The sequence below is a fragment of the Manacus candei genome, unplaced genomic scaffold (genome assembly GCF_025592945.1).
Source record: "Manacus candei isolate 608988 ecotype Guabito, Panama unplaced genomic scaffold, ASM2559294v1 h1tg000006l, whole genome shotgun sequence".
Taxonomy (NCBI): domain Eukaryota; kingdom Metazoa; phylum Chordata; class Aves; order Passeriformes; family Pipridae; genus Manacus; species Manacus candei.
Window position 1 is genome coordinate 73,993 of NW_026138054.1, and position 23,102 is coordinate 97,094.

General features: G+C 59.4%; 1 protein-coding gene across 5 annotated transcripts; it reads right to left on the reverse strand.

Annotated features, from left to right (window-relative positions):
• Positions 1–1,732: 1,732 nt before the first annotated feature.
• Positions 1,733–19,926, reverse strand: TCF7L1 (transcription factor 7 like 1). Of its 5 annotated transcripts, XM_051809532.1 has the most exons (12): positions 19,641–19,926; positions 19,502–19,562; positions 18,140–18,270; positions 6,091–6,174; positions 5,675–5,807; positions 5,048–5,150; positions 4,680–4,763; positions 4,014–4,157; positions 3,779–3,938; positions 3,249–3,356; positions 2,968–3,028; positions 1,735–2,898 (listed from the first exon to the last, which is right to left on the reverse strand). In XM_051809532.1, the coding sequence occupies exons 1-12, from the start codon at positions 19,839–19,841 to the stop codon at positions 2,444–2,446; spliced, it is 1,725 nt and encodes a 574-aa protein (XP_051665492.1). In that variant the 5' UTR covers positions 19,842–19,926; the 3' UTR covers positions 1,735–2,443. The 5 variants fall into 5 exon arrangements, with proteins under 5 accessions (XP_051665471.1, XP_051665461.1, XP_051665452.1 ...); XM_051809501.1 differs by having other exon boundaries at positions 1,734–3,028; positions 19,641–19,915; XM_051809492.1 differs by having other exon boundaries at positions 1,734–2,898; positions 19,502–19,915.
• Positions 19,927–23,102: the final 3,176 nt, after the last annotated feature.

The following is a 23,102-nucleotide window of genomic DNA, read 5'->3' on the forward strand; positions in this document are numbered from 1 at the left end:
ATGGGAAAACGCCAAGGAAAACAAAGGAATATTCTCCTGCTGAAGCCCAACATCTGTTTGAAGCTGTCTGGCTCCAGTTCAGATTTAATTCTTGTGGCAGGTCTCTTCATGCCTTTAATTTCCCATGAAATCCAATTCAAGGAGCTGTTTGTCCACAGCCCGCTCCCAGTGTCGGGGAGAGTGAGGCCACATGCCATCCAGGCGTTCCTCGCCCAAAACCGCTTTCTTGGAACACTTTCTCTGAAAAAGGCTCCGTTTTGGCCCTTTTCAAGCAACAGCCACGCACGTTTTGGGTGACACCCTAATCCCCTCCACCCCGGCGCTCGCATGACCGTGCGACACGTGGCCGGTCCTCCTGGGTGCTCCTGCAGAGGAATGGAGCTCCTTCCCAGAATCCGCACTTTTCTTTTTCTTTGAAAGAAGGAAATTTAAATAATTTGGAGTGTGGAATGGAAACGCCTCCCAGATTTGGGGTTATCTTGGGTGTGACAATGGCAGTCGTGCTCCGGGCACTGGGAGGATTTGGTGGTGGTGGCACCAAGCAGCTGCATGAGCTGCACTCGCTGCTCACGGCTCCCAACTAGCCAGGACCCCTGGGAACAATGATTTTGGGAGCTCTAGGATGCTCCAACATGGGAGTTTCTGCTGTCCAGATGATGGTCCTGCACTGGATGGAGAAGCCATGCTCCTGCTGCAGGTCCCACTGCTGTTTGCAGAAGGCATCAGGAGTTTTCACAAGGTTTTGGGAGCCAGCGTTGGCTCCAGATGTGTCCCTGGGGCTCAGCCAAGGGCCCCTCAGCTGGGGGCACAGGTCACGTGCGAGTTTTTGGTAGTTCTGCCCAGCTCTGATACGAAAATCCTCAAATCCAGGTGTCATCTGCTGGAGTTATACATGCCAGTGTTGTGTTCATCTAGAAAACACAGATGCATCTTCCATAAGGACACCAAGATGGTCCCTTTCCCCTCTACCTGCAGACAGGCACCTGCTGCTGCTCCAGTTCCCCAAAAATACTTCCCCGGTGGCTTCCCAGCACTGGAAAGGGAAAAGGAAATGTCAAAACAGGAGTGAAAAACATCACTGATCCCCAAAGGAGCTGAAGCCCCACCAGACCCAGCAGCTGCAGGATGGGCTCACCTGTCACCGGCAGTCAGGATGTCACCACTGCCACAGCCGGGAGCTGGGGGACACCACGGTCCCCAAAATGCAGGAGGGGTGTGGATAGAGAAGGTCCTGGGATATGGGAACTGGGAGGGAAATTCAGAAAGGGAATGGAACAGGACTATGAACCCCACAAATCAGCTCTGGATGGGTGCAGCTTGGAGTCAATCTGAAACAGAAACAAAATTGTGAGTTCCAGGGGAAAACTGAGGTTTTTTTCCTGTTAAAACACAGGAAGAGGGAGGAGTCCTGATGGGCCCAAATATTGAACTGATTGAGGACTTCAGGTGAAGTGAAAATCCATTGGGTTGGTTTTGTGCTGGTCCTTTTTCATCCCAATCTTTTCATCCCTGGTTTGGAAGAAGCAGGCACGGAGCATCCAGTGCACACCAGTAACTCCCACTTCCCACCTCCTGAGCACCTCCTAAAATGGGTCACCCAATCCCCCACATCCTGCTGCCTGGATCGCTCTAGCACCCCAAACTGGACACTCCAAAATCACCGTGTGCCCATTGACAGAGGTGTTCAGGGGATGCTGGACCTCTGCAGTGGGACTGGAAGCCCATCCCGACACGTTTCCCAGGAAGGAGGTGATGCACAAGGAGCGAGCCCTTCCCGCATGGACCACGCTCACGCAGTGAGTTGCAGTTGTAGTTTTATTTCCTTTTGTGAAAAATAACAGGATTTCGAGGTGATAAAAACACAACCCCCCCAGGGCTCAGCCCTGGACCCTGCCCACCCCGGCATGACCGCGGGCAGAAGCAGCACCGATGGAGCAGCACCCCCGGGACAGGATCCGGCTCCTCGCCAGGACAGAGCGAAGGTGGGAGCCGGGGATGGGAGCAGAGCCACAGGATGGGAGGGTTCGGGAGCAGGTGGAGGCATTCCTGCTGTAGGATCCAGGATGGAATGCCGGCTCCAGCACAGCACTCGCCATGTTCAGTGCCGGCATCACCGTGCCAGTGCCATCCCTATGCCCCACGGCAGCGACGGGCAATTGGCTCATCCCACGGAGATTCCCATCGTCGGCAGCTTGTGGAGGGTCTATTTAATTTTTTTTTCCTTTTTTTCCATTTTTTTAATAAAAACAGTCTTTAGGTCGACTGCTGGCAGCAGCTCTGAGTAGAAAGCCCCTTCCTCCAGAGTCTGCTTCCAAAAAGTTCAGAAAGGGTCAAATATTGACCAATAATGGTTTTGGCTGCGTTTGAATCTTGATTGTGGCTTCTGCAATGTACAGCGGGGAGGGGACGGGTGAAGGGGACGAGGGGGGATGAGGTTTTTCCCTTAGTCAGCAGGTTTGGTGACCAGGGAAAGGGGCTGTGTCTGCAGCACGGCCAAGGCAGCCGGGACAGAGCCAGGGGGCGAGGAGACGAGAGCCGTGGGGGGCACGGAGGGGAAGGGGATGGGTCTGGAGAGGAGCGAGGGTGGGCTGCTGAGGCTGGAGGAGGAGGAGGAGGAGGAGGAGGAGGAAGAGGAAGAGGAGGAAGAAGAGGAGGCTTTGCTGGAGAGGACAGTGGAATGCACAGCGAGCTGAGCCCTGGCCTCTGGCTTGGTGGTGAGCGAGAGCGGCTGGGCCTGTTCCGAGTGGGTGGGGGCCGGCGCGGCGGGCGAGGCCAGCGCGGCCGAGGGCGTGGCGGGCGAGTCCAGCATGCTGCCGTGGGACGAGGCCGGGCTGGCACACGGCTTCTCGGGTGGCAGGTACGGCACGCACGGCTTCTTGCTCTTGGAGGGCAGGGAGCCTGGGGAGGGCAGGCACAGCGTGAGCGGCCGGAGCCTGGCGCAGGGGGAGGCGGGGGGGGGGTACTCACTGTCCGTGTCGTGGCTCTGCTGCTGCGCCAGCTTCTCACGCTTCCGCTTCTTTTTCTTGCCCTGGAAAAGATGATTTCGGGTTCTTCTGTGGCTTTTGGCTGCCCGTGGTGGGAAACTGGGGCTGACGCTGCCCCAGAGCATCCGTGGGGACTTGGCGTCGTCACCAACCACCCCCAACACCCCAAACACCGACCCCGGAGCACGGCCAGCCCTCCCCTGCCAGCCAAACCCTGGGAGAGGGGCCCTCTCGGGGGGGTGGGACCGCGGGGGACACACGTACGTAGTTGTCCCGCGCCGACCAGGTCGGGTAGAGCTGCGAGTGCAGCTGCCGCTCCTTCCGCGCCAGCTCGTAGTACTTGGCCTGTTCCTCCCGCGACAGCGAGTGCCACTGCAGGGAGAGACCACGCTGGAGACCCCAGAGCCACTCCGGGAACCCCAAAGCCATGCTGGAAACCCCCAGATCCCCACTGGAGACCCCAGAGCCATGCTGGAAACCTCAAATTCACACCGGAGACAACAAAGACATGCTGGGAAGCCCAGAACTATGCTGGAGACCTCAAAGCCACACTGGAGACCTCAGAGACACACTGGAAACCCCAAAGCCAGGCTGGAATCCCCAGATCCATGCTGCTGACCCTGAGGTCCTACTGTCCTGGGATGCAGAGGTCCATCCCTCCCCATCCCTCCCCACGCCTGACACCTCCCTGGGACTCCCTGGGTTGGAAGGACCCCAGGTCCAGGGATGGATCCGTGGGGAGAAGTGGAGCTGGGCTGTCTGGAGGATCCCTGATGGGGGGATCCCAACCATACCCGCCGGCCCAGGATCTGGTTGATGGCAGCGCTCTCCTTCAGCGTGCACTCAGCCACCACCTTGGCCCTCATCTCCTTCATGTACAGCATGAAGGCGTTGAGTGGCTTCTTGATGTGGGGCTTCTTCTCCTCCTCCTTCTTCACTGCCACAGGGGATTTCCTGGAAGGAGCAGGATGGGGGTCAGGACCCCCTGGACGAGCCCCTGTCCCCACGGTTGGCCCAGCCCCCACTCACGAGCTGCCTCCGGGGCTGGCGCTGGGCTGGGTGGGCTCCTGCTTGACGATGGGTGAGACAATGGTGGGGTGTGGGATGCCCGAGGGGTGCAGCCCGTGGGTGGGCGGTGGGACCATGTGTGGGGAGAAGCGGCTGGACATCAAACTGCAGCGGGGGGAGAGAACAGGAGGGGTGGTCACCTCCCCACAGGCACCCACAGACCCCCCCTGAGAACCTCCTGGGCTGAGAGACCACCAGCCTCAAGCCAGTTAAGTTAGAAACCCCAAAACCATGCTGGAACTCCAAATCCATGCTTCAAACACCGAAATCAACCCTGGAAACCACAAATCCACTCTGCAAACCCCAAATCCATGCTGCAATCCCCAAAGCCATGCTGGAGACCCCAAATCCACCCTGGAGACCCCAAATCCACCCAAAAGCACCCAAATCCTGCCCCAGCTTTGAGATGGGGACACAAACCCAACCCAAGCGATGCCCTGAGCCCTTGGGATGTCACATTCCTCCACCTGTGGGGACCACCCGCTCCCTCCAGGGGGATCTTCATGCAAGGGGAACACCCCGATCTGGGACTGGTCTGTGCCTGTGCATTTTCTGCAGGGAAGTGTCCCAAAACCGACCACCAGCTCCAGGATGCCTGTGAGGGTCCCTCCCCCTTCCAAGACCCACCTGGACATGGAGGCATTCATGGCGAGGGCGGGATACGGGTGCCGGAAGCCACCGGGAGGGATGGAGTACACGGGCTGTCCTTGCCTGCAAAAACATGAGTTTCAGCAGAAAAAAGATCCCTTCCCAGTTCATGGGGATCCTTGGACTGGTCTCCAGCTATCTCCATCTGAATGATTCCCAAATTTTCCAGTGGTGGGGAGCCCCGCCCTTCCCACCCCCCACGGGAGCCTGTGGCATCCTGCAGAACTCGCGGGGGAAACTGGGTAAAGTGGGAAGAGGAGGAGGGTCTCAGGGGGCTGTGGGCTCCCGGGATTCACAGGGACACGAAGCTGGAAGCAACCCCCATGCCGGGGCCAGTCCATCCTTACTGTGGCACAAGCCAGCCCAGGGGGTGCGGGAGCTGCCCCACAGCTCCGGGGGACAGCGGGTAGTAGGGGGGCAGCTCAGGGGGGTGCGGCGGCCGCGGGATCCCTGCGGGGGAGAGAGGGGACAGAATGGGCGGTTAGAACAGGGGCACAGCAGCCTCGGGGCCCCCCCACTGTCCTCCAGTACCATGTCTGCCTCCACCACCCTCCCTTTGAGAATCCCAGCTCCCACTGAGCACCTTGTCTGCCTCCAGCACCCTGTCTCCCTCCAAGCACCCTCCCTGTGAGCACCCATTTCCCTCCCAGCACCCCATCTCACTTTGAGCATCTGGTCTGCTGCCAAGCACCCCATCTACCTCAGAGCACCCCGTCTCCCTCCCAGCACCCGTCACCCCAGGCTGGGGAGAGGCTGCTGAGACACCCACAGCACAGCCCTTGGGGGGATCCCCACACTCCAGCTCAACCTGTGACCAGGTGAGGACCCATCCCCAGCCCCCTCCCAGGGACCGGGCTGAAACCACCCAGGAGGCAGAGGGACCACCCAAGGGAGAGCCTCCCATTCCCAGCACAGCACCCGCACCCTCACGTTCCCTTCGCTCCCCCAAACGTGTCCCCCCACTCTGTGCTCACCCGTCTTGGGGTCGATCTCCGGGGAGAGGTGGCCGGGTGGGGACCCCGGTGGGAAGGGGTCGTTGCTGTAGGTGATGAGCGGCGTCAGCGGGTGCATGTGATGGCCGTGCTGCACCACCGGGACCTTGTTGGACTGCGGGGAGAGCGTGTGGCAGGGTGGGACAGCAGCCACCCCCCAGGAACATCCCCCGGGCAGCAGCACCATGGCTGCCCTGTCCCTGGGAGGGCTCCAGGCCAGGTAGGACAGTGCTTGGAGCAACCTGATCTAGTGGAAGGTGTCCCTGCCCAGGGCAGAGCGGTGGGACTGAGTGGTCTTTAAGGTCCCTTCCAACCCAAACCATTTCCTGATTCCATAATTGCAGGATCGTGGGGGGGTGCTGGGAATCCCCCACCCTGCAGGAAGGGGCTGTTCTTACCAGGTGTGCGGGCGAGGGCGAGCGACTGTCCTTCAGCGTGGCCCCGGCCGGCACGTCCAGCAGCGGCCACTTCATCTGCAGGTACTGCGGGAGGGACGGGACGATGGGCTCCGACAGCCCCAGACACCCCGGCCCCAGAACACCCCCACCCAAAACACTCCCTGCCCCAATACATTGCACCAGTCCTGAAACATCACCCCAACCCCGAAACACCCCAGCCCCAGCCCCAAGCCCCCTCTACTGCAAAACACTCCCAGCCCCAAAACACCCCCTGTCACAAAATACCTCTGGCACCAAAACACCCCCCGGTCCCAAAACATCCCCCTGTCCTCTAAATATCTCCCCGAGCCCCAAAACACCATCACAGCCCCAAAACATCACCCCAGCCTCAAAACACTCTTACAGCCCCCCCCAAAAAAACCCCTGGCCCCAAAAGATTCCCCAGCCCGCAAACTACCCCTCAGCCAAAACCCCTCCAGCCCCAAAACATTCCCCAGGCCTGAAACAACAGCCTGGCCTCAAAATATTCCCTGGTCCTGCCTGCACTGGCTGGAGACACCTCAATCCATGGAGGACACCCTGGGCTGGTGGCAAAGAGGTTTTGGGGGGACGCAGGGAAGTTTTCAACCCTATGTGCCTCTACAGACCCCAATAATGGTGCAAACTCCCAAATCCAAAATGGCACAAAACTTTAATTCCCAAATCTCTGCCCCAAAGAGTGCAAAGCCTCAAACTGCAACCCCCAAATTTCTGTCCAAAACAGTACAACCCTCTCGAATCTTAAACCCCAAATGGTGCCAACCCCCAAATTTCAGCCCCAAATGGTGCAACCCCCCAAATTTAAACCCCAAGCCCCACCCCAATGATGCTGCCTTCCTGGGAGGTCCCTGTGCCTGGGGGTGCCCCCCCTGTCCCCAGTCCTTGGGGTACCACCATCAACCCCAGATTGCTGGTGTGCGAGAAATCAGTCCCATATTGGGGGGGGGCAAACACAGGGGGCTTGGAGGTGCTTGGGGGTTTTCCCCGTCCTGGGTTAAATCTTGCTGTGACACTGAGGTGTCTCCCCAGCAGCCCCCCAAAGAAAGGCACTTTGTGTAGTGTCTGGGGGGGGGCAGAGGCATTTCCCGCAGACAGCAGGAGGGAGGGAAGGTCCCTGGAGATGCCGGGGCTCGAGAATGTGGGAATGTGGCTGGAGCAGCTGCCTGCAGGAATTTCCCCACATACAGACCTTCCTGAGCTGAAGCAGCTGGAAGGAAAACCCAGGAGGAGTTTGGGGGAGTGTTAACTCTTCCAGGGCTGGCAGGTTCCTCCCCCTTGCATCGCCTCCTGCCACCCCCAAAGTGTCCCCTCTGAACCACCTCTTGCTGTCCCCCAGTCTCCACCATCCCTCTCCTGCATCTCCACTATCCCATCTGTCTCCTCCTGCACTCCACATCCCATCCAGCATCTTCCCTCCATCCCCTCCTGTGCCTTCAGTATCCCTGCCTCTATCTCCAGTATCCCTTGTTGCACCTCCAGTATCCCACCCCTGCACTTCCAGTATCCCCTCTTCTTCATCTCCAGTATCCCCCCTCCATCTCCAACATCCCACTCCTGCATTTCCAGTATCCCACACACCTTCAGTATCCTCCTTCTGCCTCCAGTAACCCCTCCATCCCCAGCATCCCCCCTCTCCATCCCCAGTATCCTGCTCCATCTCCAGCAGCCAGAAACCCCCATCACACCCTCTCCCTGCTGGCACCCCAGGACCCCCCACCCAGGACCCCCTCAGCACAGCACAGTCCCAAAGCCAAGATGAGGATTCCCCATGATCCAACCATTCCCACAGCTGCCAGCACACAGGATCTCCAAAAACCTGCTTCCCTGTCTGACCCAGCTGCCACAGGGCCACTCCTCATCCCCATCCCGGCACAGGGATGCTCCAGTGCCTCCATGGGGAGACTTTTGGCACTGCTGGGATAATCCCACTGGTGTCAGCAGTCGGGACTGGATCTGTCCCTTGGCAGCTGGTTGTGGAGGAGGCTGGGAGCCAGGACAGCACACACCCGGAGTGTGCTTGGCATGTGGGTGACCCCTGACCCCAGCTCGCCGTGACCCACCAGCTCAGCGTCACCTGTGGGCCGTCACCCACGGGCTCAGCGTCACTCGTGGGCTCATTATCACCCATGGACTGACTCACTGTCACCTGTGGCTGTCACCCACGGGCTCACTGTCCACCTGTGGGACTCATTGTCACCCATGGGCTCACTGTCACCCCTGGCTGTCACCTGTGGGCTCACTGTCACCTGTGGACTCATTGTCACCCATGGCTGTCACCCAAGGGCTGTCACTCACGAGCCCACTGTCACCCCTGGGCCCACTGTGACCCGTGGGCTCACCATGACTCGTGCATTCACCATCACCCCGGGCATGCCATGGCCCGGCCCTCCCTGGGATGCAGGAGCTGTTCAGGTTTGATGACCCTCCAAATCCGGGTGACCCAAGGCACAGGGATGGCCCCACAGCCACGCCCAAGGTGATGTCCCAGGTGCCTCCCCTTGCAGCCCTGCTGGGGTGACACTGGGGACCCCCCACTGCCCATCCCCATCCCCATCCTGGACGGGCGATGCCCCGAGCCCTGGATGAGACCTCGGTGCCCCCCCGCCGTGTCCCCCCCGCCATCATCCCCGTGACCACACACACGGCAAGGCAGGAGATGCCCCCCCAACGCTGAGGGGGCTCCCTGGCCCCCCCTCGGGACCCCCTGCCCGCTCCCTGTCACAAAGGGGCTTTCTGGGCCACTCTGTAAGCAGAGAAGGCGCAAGGGGATGGGGAGGGGATGGGGATGGGACGGGCGGGGAGGCGGCGGCGGGGGAAGGTTTGGGGGATAAAAGGCTGATTCTCATTTCGAGGCCATTTCGGGAGGCTGGGGAGGGGAGGGGGGGAGGGAAGAAGGGGGGACCCTTTCAAAATATACAAAGGGGGGGGAGCTGGTGAATGGTTCAGTGGTGATGTGGAAAAATGACCCCCCCGACCCTTTTCCTTCCCCATCCCTCAGCTCCAGCTGGGACACAGTCCCCACTGTCCCCCCTACCCCCGTCCCCCACGTGGGGATTGGAGCTGTGAAACAGCAACAAAAAAAAAAGAGGAAAATAGTTGAAAATCGGTCACATTCCAGAGAGATTAGAGCCAGTCCTGGGTCCTTGTTACCAGCCAATTAAAAACAGGGATAACCCCTTCCCTGCCGGAGCCCGTCCCTCTGGGAACCCTCTGGGAGCCCCCAGACCCTGGAGGAAGGGGGACAGGGGGATCCCCTCGTGCCCAACTCAGGGTGTTCACGACAGGATTTCCGCTCCTCTTCCGCACAGGCATCGATGCAGCTGCAAGGGTTTCCCTGGGAAGGGGGAAAAGTGCTGCTGGAGAAGTCCTGGCTGGGGCTGGGCTGGGACTGCATGGCCTAGTGTGGCATGTCCGGGTGGGAGTTGTGTGTCCCAGGACTGCATGTCCTGGTGTGTCATGTCCTGGTGTTGTGTCCCAGTATCGTATTGGATATCCCAAGATTGCACATCCCAGCATTCCATATCCTGGTGTTGCAGATCCCGGCATTCCACGTCCTGCTGTTGCAGATCCCAGCATTCCATCTCCCCCTGTTGCACATCCTGCTGTCCCATGTCCCAGGACTGCATGCCCTCATGTTCCATGTCCCACTGTTGCACATCCCAGCATTGCCTGTCCCAGCATTGTTTGTCCTGGAGTCTTGTGTCCCAGGATTCCATGTCCCAGTGTTGTACGTCAACGTGTCCAAGCACCACATATCCCAGGACTGCATATTCCGGTGTTGCGTGGCCCAGCATCACACATCCCAGTGCTGTGTGTCCCGGCCTGGGATTGCATCTCCCAGTGTTGCATGTCCTGGTGTTGTGTGCCCCAGCATGGTATGTCCCAGGGTTCCACATCCTGGTGTCACATGTCCCAGCAGTGCCATGGAGTAGCCTGTCCCAGGACGGTGTCCCAGCTCTCCGTGTCCCAGGACTGCGTGTCCCAGGATTGCACATCCTGGCGTTCCATGTGCTGATACTGCATATCCCAGCACTGTTTGCCATGGGCCTCATCTCCCAGGATTCCCTGGCCCAGCACTGTGTGTCCCAGTGCTGCTGTCCTGTCTCGTGTCCGTGCAAGATGCAATTTTTGAGGGAAATGGGTGTTCCAAGCTGGATGCACTGCATCCACGTGCCCCAGGATCGCCCATCCCAGATTTACTGCCTATCCTGGTGCTCTGTCTCCAGGCTCTGCAACTCATCCCAATGCTGCACATCCCATCATTAATCCCAATGCTGCCTGTCCCAGCACAGGCTCCTCTCTGCTGGGATCAAAGCCTCAGGCTCGGCACCCACCGGCCTCATTTTAGGAGAAAAAAGGTCTGTTTGGGACCATTTTTCCAGGTAAAACATTACCCGGAGGCTCTGGGGCAGGAGCCTCTCCACTGCCTTTCCATTTACCTGCAGGTGATCCAACAGGAACCACCATGGAGAAGATCCAGGGGATCCCAGCACCCGGGTGCTTCATCCCCACCCCAAAACCCCCACAGATGAGCTGGAAAGCACCTGGGAAGATTCCCACTGGTATCCATCAGCATCCATCCCTCCCATGCCATCTCCATCCCAGGACAGGACTTGGGGGATGGTGACCCCCAGGTGTCCATCCTCATGCCATTCCCTTTTCCAGCCTGAATTGCAAGGGCTTTGCAAAGTCCCCCCAGTCCCCCAGTGCTCCCAGGAGGGCCCCCATTCCCAGCCTGCTTACACAGAGGTGGGACAGCCAACAGCCTCTGCTCCAGCTCTTTTCCCCAAAATCATGCCGGGGAGATGGGAAAGGCCAAGCATCAGGGTAGGAAATGGGGGTTTGGGGGATGTTTAGTAGAGCCCCCCCAAACTGTCCAGGTGTGGCTGCTGCCCCAAGGCATCCCAAGGTCCTGGCCTTGAGCAGTGTCACCAGCTGGTTTGGGAAAAAAACCACCCAAATCTGGTTCCATGTGTCACAGTGGGATGGGATTTTTGAGGGAAGTGGGGATTCTGGGCTCAGTGTGTCCAACTCTGCAAAACTTTGTGCTTGGGAGTACAAAGGTGCAAAAACCCCAAATCTGCCCTGGCAGGAGCGTCTGGGGCTGCACCCCAGGATGCTGTGGAGGGGGGGTGTCAAGTGGGAATGGGGAGGGAGCCCCAAACAGGGAGAAAAAAGGGGAAAGGGGAGAGAGGAACATGGGAAAGGGGAGGAAGGAGGGAAAGGGAAAAAAGGGGGGGAAACATGGGAAAAGGGGGAGAAAAGGGGAAAAGGGGGGAAATGGGGAGAAGGGAAGGGGGGAAAAGGGGGAAGGGGTAAAGGGAGAAAAAGAGGGGAGAAGCAAGGGCAAATGGGGGGGAAACAGGGAGGAAATGGGAAAAAGGAGGAAAAAAGGGTGGGGAAAGGGTGAAAAAAGGAAAAAGGGGGAATGGGGAAGAAAGTGTGGGGGGAGGAAAACGGGAGGAAGGAAAAGGGGGAGGCAAAAGGGGAGAGGAAAGGGGAAAAAGGAAAAAAAGGGGGGAAATGTGGGAAAAGCGAAATGGGAAAAAGGCGGAAACTGGGGGAAATAAAGGGTATAAGGAAGGGAGAAAAGGGGAAAATGGGGGAATGTGGGAAAGGGAAGGGAAAGGGGGGAAAAAAGAGGGGAAAAGGGGGGAAAAAGGTCCTTCTCAATGGCACTCATGGGACATGGAAAGAGAGTCCACTTAGGGAGTCAGAAAAGGAAAGGGAAGGTGTTGGGGATACACCAGTTGTGGGGATTCGTGTCCCCTTGGAGCTGGAAACGGAGCAGGAAGGGGAGAAAAAGGGAAAGTAGGGTCCCAACCTGTCACCCTCCTGAGCCGGGATGAGGTGTCCTTCATACCCCAAGAAATCACCCCAATGTCAAAAAGCAGGGAGAAAACCCAGGAGCATCCCAGCCCCACAGGGCCCATCACCCGTCCTGCAACCCCCCACTGCGTTCTGCTTCCCTGGGATAATTGGGAAGGGAGAAATCCCAATTACAACTGGATTTACAGCCCAAGGAACGAGCCATAAATCTTCCCCCCCCCCACTCCCTCCCTGCAGCTGCTTCCCAGTCAAATAATCTCCTCCAGATGTTGCCCATGAACACCAGGACAACAAATTCAAGCCAGGAGACCTTTGGGGGGGTCTCCTGCATCCCCACATCCCAAGGAGAACCCCAAAAATTCCTGATGGGGTTATTTTCCCATGAGGATTTAGGGTTTTTCAAGGGTGATATGAGGGTGATGCAGGACACATCACCACGTCCTTGTCTGGCATTTTTTGGGTGACACCAGCCAGACAAAGAGTGTTCCAAGCAGGGACAATGATTTTAGGGTGGGAATGAGAGCTTGTGATACCTCAACAATGGATGCTCATCCATTCCCATGACACAGTCCAGACCCACAGACACCAGGTGGGAAATGCCAACAGGGTTGGGATGGGAAGGTGGGAAATGCCAACAGGGCTGGGATGGGAAGATGGAAAAAGCGGCCAGGAGATGAAAAATAAGGCCCAGAAAATCTCAGTTTGGGATGAGCTCAGAGTGGTGGCACTTATCCAACCTCATCTCTAGCCACAGACCCACCTTCCCCACCCCAGGGATGTCAGTGGCATCCGCTGAAGAGCTTGGCCCCAGCCCTGCACAGGAAGGCGAGAGGAAGGCGAGAGAGGGATGAGAAGGGTGGGAGGAAGTGGGATGATGCTGGAGGGATGCCAGGACACGGCTGAGCTGGCTCCTGGGATGCAGCCTCAGCCCAGAGTGACCCTGGCACAGGGACACTCCGAGAATCCTCCACACATGGATGCCCTGAGCATCCCTTGCCATGAGCACCCTGGGCATCCTTCACCCACGGATACCCTGAGCATCCCTCACCCATGGTGACTTGAGCAGCCATGTACACCCCAAGCATCCCTCACCTATGGATGCCCTCAGCATGCCTCTCCCCATGGACACCCCGAGCATCCCTCACCATGTCCTGAGCACCCCCCACCCATGGGTGCCCCCAGCACCCCTCACACACACACCAGCCCTGGAGCAGGACGGGCTCAGTGCCTGCTGGGCTCCCCACTCCCCGCCCCCCCTCCCAGCTCCCCAAACCCCGTGGCCCCGAGTCCCCCCGTGGCTTTTGTCTGCAGCTCCCGGCCCGGCCTCAATGGATCCATTCATCCCGCTGCATCCGCATGGGGGATCCCGGCGGGAACAACAGGCTCAGCCTGCCCCGCCACCAACAGTCCCCCTGCCCCAAAGCCCCCCCGACCAGCCTGGGCATTGGGGGCCACAGCTGCCATGGGACTCCAGGGGGTCCTGTACCCCCTGGCAGCCCCCATGGGACACCAGCACAGCCAGTACAGCCTGCCGACCCCTCCTGCCCTCTGCCCCAGGCTCTGGATGGGATCCTCAGAGCTGCAGGATTCCCAGGGCTCTGGGATCCCCAGGGCTGCGGGATCCCCGGGGTGAAGGCACAGAGTGACATCGTTGCCAGAAAACACCACCAGTGCAAACCGTGAAGCCGCACATCACCATCACCCCCTCCCCCTCCTCCTCGGACCTTCCCCCACACCGTCCCCTTTCCTCCCAAAACCCTGACACGAACACAGAGAGAGACGGAAAACAACACGATCCCGACCCCCCCCCTTCCCTCATCCCTCCTCTTCCTCCATCCGGGATGCACCAGGCACTTCCCCTGGGTTCCTCTTCCCTCCCAAGCTCCCGCCAGCGACTTCAAGGAAGGAAAACTAATGAAAAGCAGCTGCTGGGAATTCCAGAAGGATGATGAATGCGCCTCAGTCCCGGAACAATCCCAGGGCTGAGCAGAGGCGCCCCGAGCACTTACTTCATCGCTTTAATTTGGGAATCGTGTTGGAAAAGGGAGGGAGGAGGGAGAATTGGGGGGGGGGAAGTCCTCCTGTAGGTCTCATTTAGGCCCTACAAACCCCGCCCGCAGGGTAATTAGCCGAAGAGCATAATTAAGGAGCGGGATAAAGGGGCCATTGTGTGCAGCGGCGGGAGAGTCTGGGAGTGGGGAAACTGAGGCACGGGGAGGGTTCAGGGCCGGCAAGGATTGGATTAACCCAGCAGCTGCACAGAGCAACACGGAGAAGCCAAAAAGTGTGAAAAAATCCTTTTCCTTAATATTTTCCAGGTGGGGAAGGAAGGCGGCACTGATGGGGGAGGTAAATCCTAAATAAACCAGCAAATCCCAAACCGGTGCAGGAGGAAGGAAGAACTGCCACAGTCCAGAGACGCAGAGCATTGAATGAGCCCCCCCGAGCCAGAACACCCCCCCCATCCCGACACTTCCATCCACATCCCAACACCAAAACCCTCCACGCTCCGCCAGAGCTGCCAGCAAGACCCGCCCAGTTTTCGGAGCAACCCTTTTCCCTGCCAAAAATCTGTATTTTAATCATTTTCCTTGGCAGCAGTGCAGTTAAGGATCTATTTTCTTTAGGAGACAGATACAGCTCTGTATCCTCGGGAATTCATCGCAGGAATGGTGCAAAAAAAAGCCGAAATAAGCCCAGGTTATGGATTTTTCCCTCATTTATTTTGGGATCACAGCCCGCGGAGGCTCATTAATTACATGGAGGTGCATTAATTACACTGGCATGGTGTCGGGAGAGCTATTTGGATGGAATTCCATGCCTGAGGAAGGGTTGGATTTATTTAAATCCTCGCCTCCAGACTCGAATTCCTGGGGTTAAACTGGTTTATTTTGGGAATAATGCCAATCCTGTGCACGGTCTCAGCTTCGCCTCTCTGGCAGTGCCATGCCTGGTTCCCATCCCCTTCCCAAGCTGGATGAGATTCCCATGCTGGGATGAAATTTTACCCCTGTATGGATCCGGCTAATTCTGGGTTTGGGATAAAACCCATCAACTCCACATGATCCTGATGGAATGGATCCAGTGTGGTGGCAACAGAGATTTGCATCCATCCAGTTCATGCATGTCCAGAGTTTTCCCTTCCATCCCACCTTGGAGACCTTTGTGTCATTGGGAATGATCCCAAGGAGCCAAACACAGGCTCAGGGGTCCCCAATTCCTGATTCCCCCTGGGGAAAACTGGGCTGAAACGCTGCTCCAAACACCAATGCCACCAGTAGGTTCCAACAAATTCCTTCACCGTCTGAGTGGAGCCCCAGAAATACCCCCCAGACAGAAATTGCCAAGGAAGTGATACTGGGGTGGGTGGCCACTTGCCAAATTTCAGGATTCTGTTTGGAAATAACCCAGGAGCAAAGTGAATACACCCAGACGAAGGGCAGGAGCATCCATCTGTTGGGGGGTTGGCACAAGGACAGGCCTTCTCCCAGTTTGGGGTGCAGGAAGGCACTGTGTATCCAGATTCCCAAATATTTCTCATATTTCCATCAATTTCCCAGATTCCTAAAGACTTTATAGTGAAGAGCTGTGAAAGCAGTGCTTCCCTGCCCAGTATTCAAAAAAGTGCTCAAGTGGTTTGGCTGCCGTCAGATTGAACCCACGGATACATCTGTCCCCAGGATCCATCACCTTCCTGGCCACCTCCTCAGAGCATCTCCTGGCCACAGAGATTATTTGGGGTGTGGGTTTTTTTCCCCCAAAATCTCCCCTTTCCGTGCAGTTCGATCCACAGCTCTTGGCTGCAGGACGTGAGGACGGGACGCCACCGCCACCACCACCGGGATCCTGCAGATCAGCTCATTTCCTCCACGGCTGGGGTGAGAAAAGAAGGGAATGGAAGAAGAGCTCCCAGTGCAGCCTGTGCCTCCTGCCACCCCGGCGCTCCGCGTGTCCGGGCTCGTCCGCAGCCTCCCGGGATGCAGACGGGTGGTGGGTTTGGCTCCCTGAGCTCGGTGCCCTCGGGCGACGCTTCACGTGGGGATGTGGGGATGCTGCACCCGGCTGGATCAGCGTGGAACTGGAGAGGTGCATCCACATGGATCCAGCAGAGGATCGGGAAGGCTGTGCCTGGATGTCTCCGGCACGGGATTGGGGTTGCTGTGTCTGGATTGATCTGGTACAAGATGGAGGATTCTGAGCCCAGTTGGATCCACTATGGGATCAAGAATGTTGTGCCCGGCTGGATTCAATGTGGAATCAGGGATGCTGTGCCCAGGTGGATCTGGTATAGGATCAAGGATGCTGAGCCTGGCCAGATCAAGTATGAGGTCAAGGATGTCGTGCCCATCAGGATCTGGTTTGGGATTGAGGATGCTGCACTGACTGGATCCGCTGTGGGACTGAGGATGCTGCACCCGAAAGGATCCAGTGTAGGGTCAAGGATGCTGTGCCTGCCTGGATTCAGTACAGGGTCGAGGACATTCTGTCCTGCCAGATCTAGAACGAGATTGGGGATCTTCTACCTGCCGGGATCCAGTATGGGATCAAGGATGCTGAGCTTGGCCTGATGCAGTGCAGGACCTCTGTCCTGCCAGAGCCAGCACAGGATTGCGGATGCTGTGCCTGGCCAGAACCAGAATGGCATCAAGGATGCTGTGCCCAGATGGATCTGATGTGGCACTGGGGATGCTGTGCCCAGCCAGATCCCACCCAGCCTCAGCAGCACGACAACGTCCAGGGTTCAGTCCTGGGATCCAGGGCACCTCTGCTCCGGTGGGAGCCCATGGACGGGGGGTTTGTGACTGGCACAGAGCTCGGCCCCTCTCAGTGCCCGAGGGGTCCAGCCCGGCCTCACCCGGCGGTGCCACAACATTCACCAGCCCCCCACTACCCCCAGTTTGCCCTCCCTCCCTGATAACCCTCACTCACTTGGCTCCACGAAGAGGCCCCAATCCGTCAGGATTCAGCCCCAATCTGCACTTTCCCAACCCCACTCATCCCTCCAAAACATCCGGGAGGCGCTCCAGCCCCTGTTAATTAATCCCCTTTCTGGGATTCATTAAATCATCATTAGTGGCTGCTTGTGACTGATCCCAACACCAATCCCTTCTCATTATCCCGGATTCCTCCCCAGTGTTTGGCATCGCGGCCAGCGGTGCATCATCCCCAAAACCTCATAATCCTAAAAGTGACAAATTGAGAATACAACCTTTATCCAGCCACCGGCCAAACACTGTGATAATTAGCTAATCCACCCTCCCAATCCCGGGATTTGAGCTCCATGGCCACCCCAACCAGTTGCTTCCAGGAAAGCAAAAGTAGGAAAACCCTAAAAATACAGAAAACTCTCCATGCGACACCAGCTGGATTCTGGGATTTCAAACCATCATAAATGTCACAACTGTTGTTATCCCATATATATCCCATATGGGAACGTGGTTTCCTATGGATACTGGGGAAACAATATGTGGAAAAGCATCGCCGGAGCAAGAAATACCCCTGGACAATTCAGGAATGGGCTGTGATGCTCCAGTCCAGGATGCAGTGGGTACCACAGCCATCCCTCCCAGAAGGCTGAGGACCCCCCAGGGGGGCTGAGAATTCTGTCTGTGTCCCCCCCCATCCCAGGATGGCACCAGGAGGGGAAACTGAGGCAGGGAAGGGCCTCATATACCTCATACAAGGTAGGGAACACTTTATATACCTTTATACACCTAAAACACCTTTATATCCCTAAAGTTACTTTAGGGTACTGCCCAGGAACGTGAATGGGATGGTTTGGGGACACTGCTGGGACAGGAGCGTGTGGGTCCCCCTCTCCATCCCCCCCCTCCCCCCCCCCCCCCCCCCCCCCGAAATTCTCGCTCAATTTGCTTAATCACTTCTCCCCACACCGGAGAATGTCGGCCCATTATAGGCTTTAAAACCCTTTTAAATAAGAAAAGCTGCAGCTCAGGGTCAGGTTTCGGGGCGGATCTCCCGGGGTGAGGCCCCCCCCAAACTCCCCACCCCTCTCACCCCAAAGGGGCTAAGTGAAGGGAATAACCCTAATTTCTTGGGGGGTTTATTTAGCACCACGTGGTCGTTTTCCTGCGGGACGGGCTGTGAGGCTTGGGGGGGGTCTGAGCATCCCCAAAAGGTGGCAGAGAGGTGTTAGGAGAGGGTCTGGGGGGGCACTTACGGTGCGGGCGCCGCCGGGGGAGAGGGCTCCGTTGGCGAGGTAGGGGCTACCCAACTCGGGGAGCATCAGGAAGGGGTAGCCGGGATAGGGGGGGCCCTTAAAAAAACCCCCATCTTGTTGTCGTCTGACCACTGGGGAGAGAAGGAAAGGGGAGGTCAGGAGGCAGAGGGGTGGGGGGGCACCCATGGAGGGAGGCAAGGCAGGGTGCATGGTGGGGCCTGAGGAGGTCCCTCTGGGAATGCCAAAGTCCCTTGGGATGTCCTTGGTTCTTCGCGGGGGGGTCCCCATTTAGGGGGGGTGGGTAGGTCCTTCTGGGGGTGCCCAGTGCCCAGTGTCTTTCTGGGGGGTCCTTTCTTCTTCTGGGGGAGTTGTCTCCACTTGTAGGGGGTCCTAGGCAGGTCTCTCTGGGGTGCCCAAGTCACTTTGTGGGAGTCCTTGGTACTCCCGGGGGATGGTCCGCACGTGGGAAGCCGTGAGTAAGGTCCCTCCGCGGGTGCCCGAGTCGCTTTGGGGGTCCAAGTCCCTTGAGGGGTGTCCTTGATTTTTCTAGGGAGGTCCCCACTTGGGGGGACCTGGGTAGGTCCCTCTAGGGGTGTCCAAGTCCCTTAGGGATCCTTGGTTCTCCGGGGGGGCAGGGGGAGTGTCCCGACTTGGTAGGGGCCCGGATAGGTCCCTCTCGGGGTGCCCAAGTCTCTCGGGGGTGTCCCTGGTGGTTCTCGGGGAGTCCCTGCTGCTGGGTGGCCGCGGGAGAGGGATCTCGGCTGCACGGGGGGTCCCGGGGGACAGAGGGTCCCGGTGCTGGTCACTCCCAGAAAGGACCCAGCTGGGGGGGGGAACCGATCCCGGCTCCTCCGAGGGACGGGGGGGCACCGATCCACCCGTAGGGGAGCGACCGGGGCCGGTAACCGGGGCGGAGGGGCGGGACCGGGGGCCGGTGGGGTGGGGGGGGGGGACACGACACGGGGGAGGGGACACGGGAGCTAAATTTGGGGGACACGGCGGGGGGGACACACGGGGGGGGAGGTGAGGACATGGAGGGGGAATTACGGGGACACGGGGTGGGCACAGGGTGTTGAGGCCACCGGGGGGGTCGGAACACGGGGGTCGGAATTAGGGGGACACGGGGGTGGCACACAGGGCGGAGCAGGGGGACACGGGGGCGATATATGGGAGGGTGAGTACACGGGGAGGGCGACACGGGGGGGGAACCGGGAGACACACGAGGGGAGACCGGGGGGGGGGGACATGGGGGTCCCGCCCGCAGCCGGGGGTGGAAACAAAGAAGTTGGGAAGTGTCGGCTGGTCCCGGGGGATGCAGCGGGGAGCGGGAGGGGAAGGGGGGCGCCCGGGGGGGTCCAGTACCTTCTGCCAGAGAGTCCCGCGGCTTCTGGAAACTTTCCCGGGGCGGCGGGGGCCGCTCCGCCTGCGGGGAGAGGCGGTGAGCGGAGCGGGGCCGGGCGGGGGGCGCGTCCCCCCGGTTTCCCGCCGCCCCCCGCCTCACCTCGGGGCCGGGGCCGCCCCCGGGGCCGGGGCCCCCGCGGTTCTCGGTTTCGCTGACCAGCGAGGACTTGAGCTCGTCCAGGTCCCCGTGGGCCGAGCCGCGCCCCGCGCCCTTGTCCTGCTCCTCGCCCTCGTCCTGGAAGGCGATGAGCTCGTCGGGAGCCCCCAGGTCGTCCCCCCCCGTCGGTTCCAGCTGCGGCATCGTGGGGTCCCGCCCCGGCCCCGCCGGGCCCCGCCGCCGCCGTCGCCGCCGCCCGGAGGGTCGGGAATGCGCGGGGCGGCGGGGCGGGGAGGAGCCGGGATGCAAACCGACACCGGGGGCCGGGCAGGGGCTCGCACCGCCCCGCCGGCCCCGCACGGGTCCCGCCGCCGACTCCGCACCGGCCCCGCCGGCGGAGCGGCCCCGCCGCCCATGGGGCGCCCACGGGGCGCCGGCCGGTCCCGCCGTGCCCGGCGCTCCCTGCAAGTTCGGGGTCCCCCGTTCCGTGCGGGGTCCCCCCATCCCATCCGGGCAGCCCTCATTCCAGCCAGAGGTCCTCTACCCTATCCAGGGTGCCCCAGCTAGGGTCTCCCCCGTCCCATCCATGGGGTCACTTCCCATCCGAGTGCTTTCAGTGCATCCATGGTCCGCCACATTCCGTCTTTCCCCCCCCATCCTGCCCTGGTCCCCCCATCGTGCCCAGAGTTCCCCTATCCCATGCAGGTCCCCGATCCCTCCCACTATGATCCCTTCCATCTGGGTGCTCCCACCCTGCTGAAGTTGTCCGTACCCCCCCCCCCCCATCCTATTTAGTTGCCTTCACCCTCCTGAGTGCCCCCATCCCACTCAGGGTGCCCCCCACCCCATCCCATCATCCCTGTCCTGCTGGGGTGCCCCTATTGCATTTGGGTGCCTCCGTGTAGCAGGAGAACCCTCATCCCGCCCAGGGTAACCCTGACCCCCCAGGTTGTTCCCATCCCATCAGGGTGTCCCCATCCCACCCGTGTGTCCCACCACACTGGAGAGTCCCCAGTTCACCCCAATGTCCCTGTCCCCCTCCCCAGGGGATGCTCAGAGGGGGTTCCCCATCCCTCCCCAAGGTAGGAGCAGGGTCCTACCATGGCGAGACCAGCCATCCTGCAGGACAGACCCACTGGAAAAACCTTTTTCCCCCTTTTTTTTTTACGCAGTGGGCTGGTTTCCGCGTAATGGGCATCCACGGGGCTGCTGGGGTGGCACCCAATGGGGCTTCATCCAGCACCTCCAAACCATTGTCTTCGTCTCACTCCATCACCCACAGCCTGGCTGTGAACCCCAACCTCCCGTCCCCAAACCCCCGGGGCCACCAGGCTCCACCACCCCCCGGCAGCCCCTTGCTCTGCTCCACAAAGGTTCTTCAGTTGCTTTGCCTGAAATACTCCATGAAAAGGCTTTTGTACCATCCAAATCGCTGGTGACCCCAGTCCCCCCTGCCCAAGATTCCCAAGGAAAAGCAGGAGGCAGCTGCGGGGGGTCGTGCCGGCCGGCCCTTCCCTGCTCCCAGCCCTCCAGATGTTTTATTACCCTGTGTTTAATTAACATTTCCAGCCATTCTAGCCATGTGCTGAATGGGGAGCTCACGTCTACCCCTTCTTCCTAAACAGCTCCATGGTTAGGGAAACATGTGGAGGGGTCCCCTTCCCACGTAGGGTGTGGATGTGTCTGAGGGAGCTGTGTGCGCCCCAGGATGCTAAAAAATACAAATTATTACCTTAAGCGTTCTTTTGCCCAGGTTCCCCATAAATAATGTGGGATGAGCCCTCGAGGAGTGAGGACATGACTGGTTCCTGGCATTGGCATGAATGTCCCATGTCACCCAGCACTCCCCAGCGACTCCCAGCCTTGCAGGTCCCCAAGTCATAACACGGGCACCACCAGCACTGTAGTTTTGGGCTGTTTCCCAACATTTTTGATGGTCCTATAAACCCAGGAGAGCCTCTAAAATGGGTTTTGAGGTGACGTTAGGTGGTGTTTGGTGCTCTTGGAGTGATGATGGGATGGATGGATGGGGAATCTGTGGGATGGAGGGGGTTGAGGGGTCCAAGGTGGGACCATCAGACACCCCAGGACCTTCAGCCACCACAGGAGCTCAACAACCCCGGGAGTCTCTGCTGTTCCTGCACCCATGGCCACCTCAGGAAGCCTGGACACTCTGGGACCCTCAGGTACTCAGGCCCCTTGGCTACAGTGACCCAACACCTACCCCAGGACCTTTGACCACTCTGGGACCCTTGAACACCCCAGGAATTTTGGACACTCTGGGATCCTCATCTGGCCCACGACTGTCAGCCACCCCAGGACACTCAGCTGCCCTGGGACTCTTGACCATTGCAGGACCCTCAGGCACCCCAGGACCACCCCATTCGCCATCTCCCATCCCACTCTCCCAGACACATTTTTCACTGGAGACTGGGGGCACAGAGGGGACCCCCACATCCCTCCAGCCCCCCTAAACCAAAGCCTGAAGCCCCAAGGAGGAAAATCCCGGCACAGCCCTGTCACCATCACTGTCACTGGGGACAAATGGGGGGACAGGGGGGCTCCTTAAACTCCACCTCACCCTCCTGGGGTAGGGGGAGCTCGGACCCCCGTTATTTTCCCTCTGGGTGACAGTGGTGTCTCATGGGTGGATTGTTCTCCCCGTGGCCCCCCGAGCCCGGCAGGGTGGGGGTGAGACGCCAAAGGAGTTCTGGGGGAGCCCCTCCACCTCCGCTTCCCTGCTGCTCGCCCAAATTGTGGGTAACCCCGAATGTGGAGGAAGGCTCGGGGGAGAGAAAGGCCACTCCCAAATCCCCCGAGCACATCGCTCGCCGCGCGGGGCAGAGCCGCTCCAGCCAGATGTTGGCAGCCGGGGAACTGCTAATGGCCCATTAGCACATGCTGGGGACACCCCCGGGCGAGGGTCACCCTCTGTCCCTCCCGCACCAGGTCACCTCCTGTGTGTCCCCCCCCCCTCCGGTCACATCCTGCCCCTCCCGGACACCTCCTGCCCCTCCCGGACACCTCTCCCCACCCCCCGGTCACCTCCTGCCCCGCTGGACACCTCTTCGTGCAGGTCATCGCCACGGGGAGGAGCAGCATCCCTGCTGGGGGGTGCAGAATTTTGATGATACGGGGTAAAACTGAGACGCATTTGCACCCCAAAAAGCTTTAGGATCCGAGGTCCGGCACCTGAAGTCACCCCAGGTGTGTCCACCCCAGGTGTACCCTCCTCAGGATGAAAAATGGGAGGAATCCCCGGAACTGCCGATTTTCTCCACAGAGGGGCTGCGTTAGGGAGTACATTACGGGGTACGGGGACCAGGGATGTCTGTGTGGGATGCGGGGACCCCCGGGGCTGCACTGGGGTGGGGAACCCCAAGAACCACCTGGGATCGAGTCTCCCAGAACAGCTTGGGCTGGGGGTCCCTGAGAACTGCCCTTAGGGTGGGGGACCCTGAAAAC

Excerpts from the sequence above, each read along its gene's own strand:
- TCF7L1 (XM_051809521.1), bottom strand. The coding sequence starts at position 19,841 with ATGCCGCAGCTGGAACCGACGGGGGGGGACGACCTGGGGGCTCCCGAC. Across the intron at positions 18,271-19,501 it reads GCGGGACTCTCTGGCAGAAG|TGGTCAGACGACAACAAGAT; the intron begins GTACTGGACCCC and ends TTCTCTCCCCAG. Across the intron at positions 5,808-6,090 it reads CGCCCTCGCCCGCACACCTG|TCCAACAAGGTCCCGGTGGT; the intron begins GTAAGAACAGCC and ends CTCTCCCCGCAG.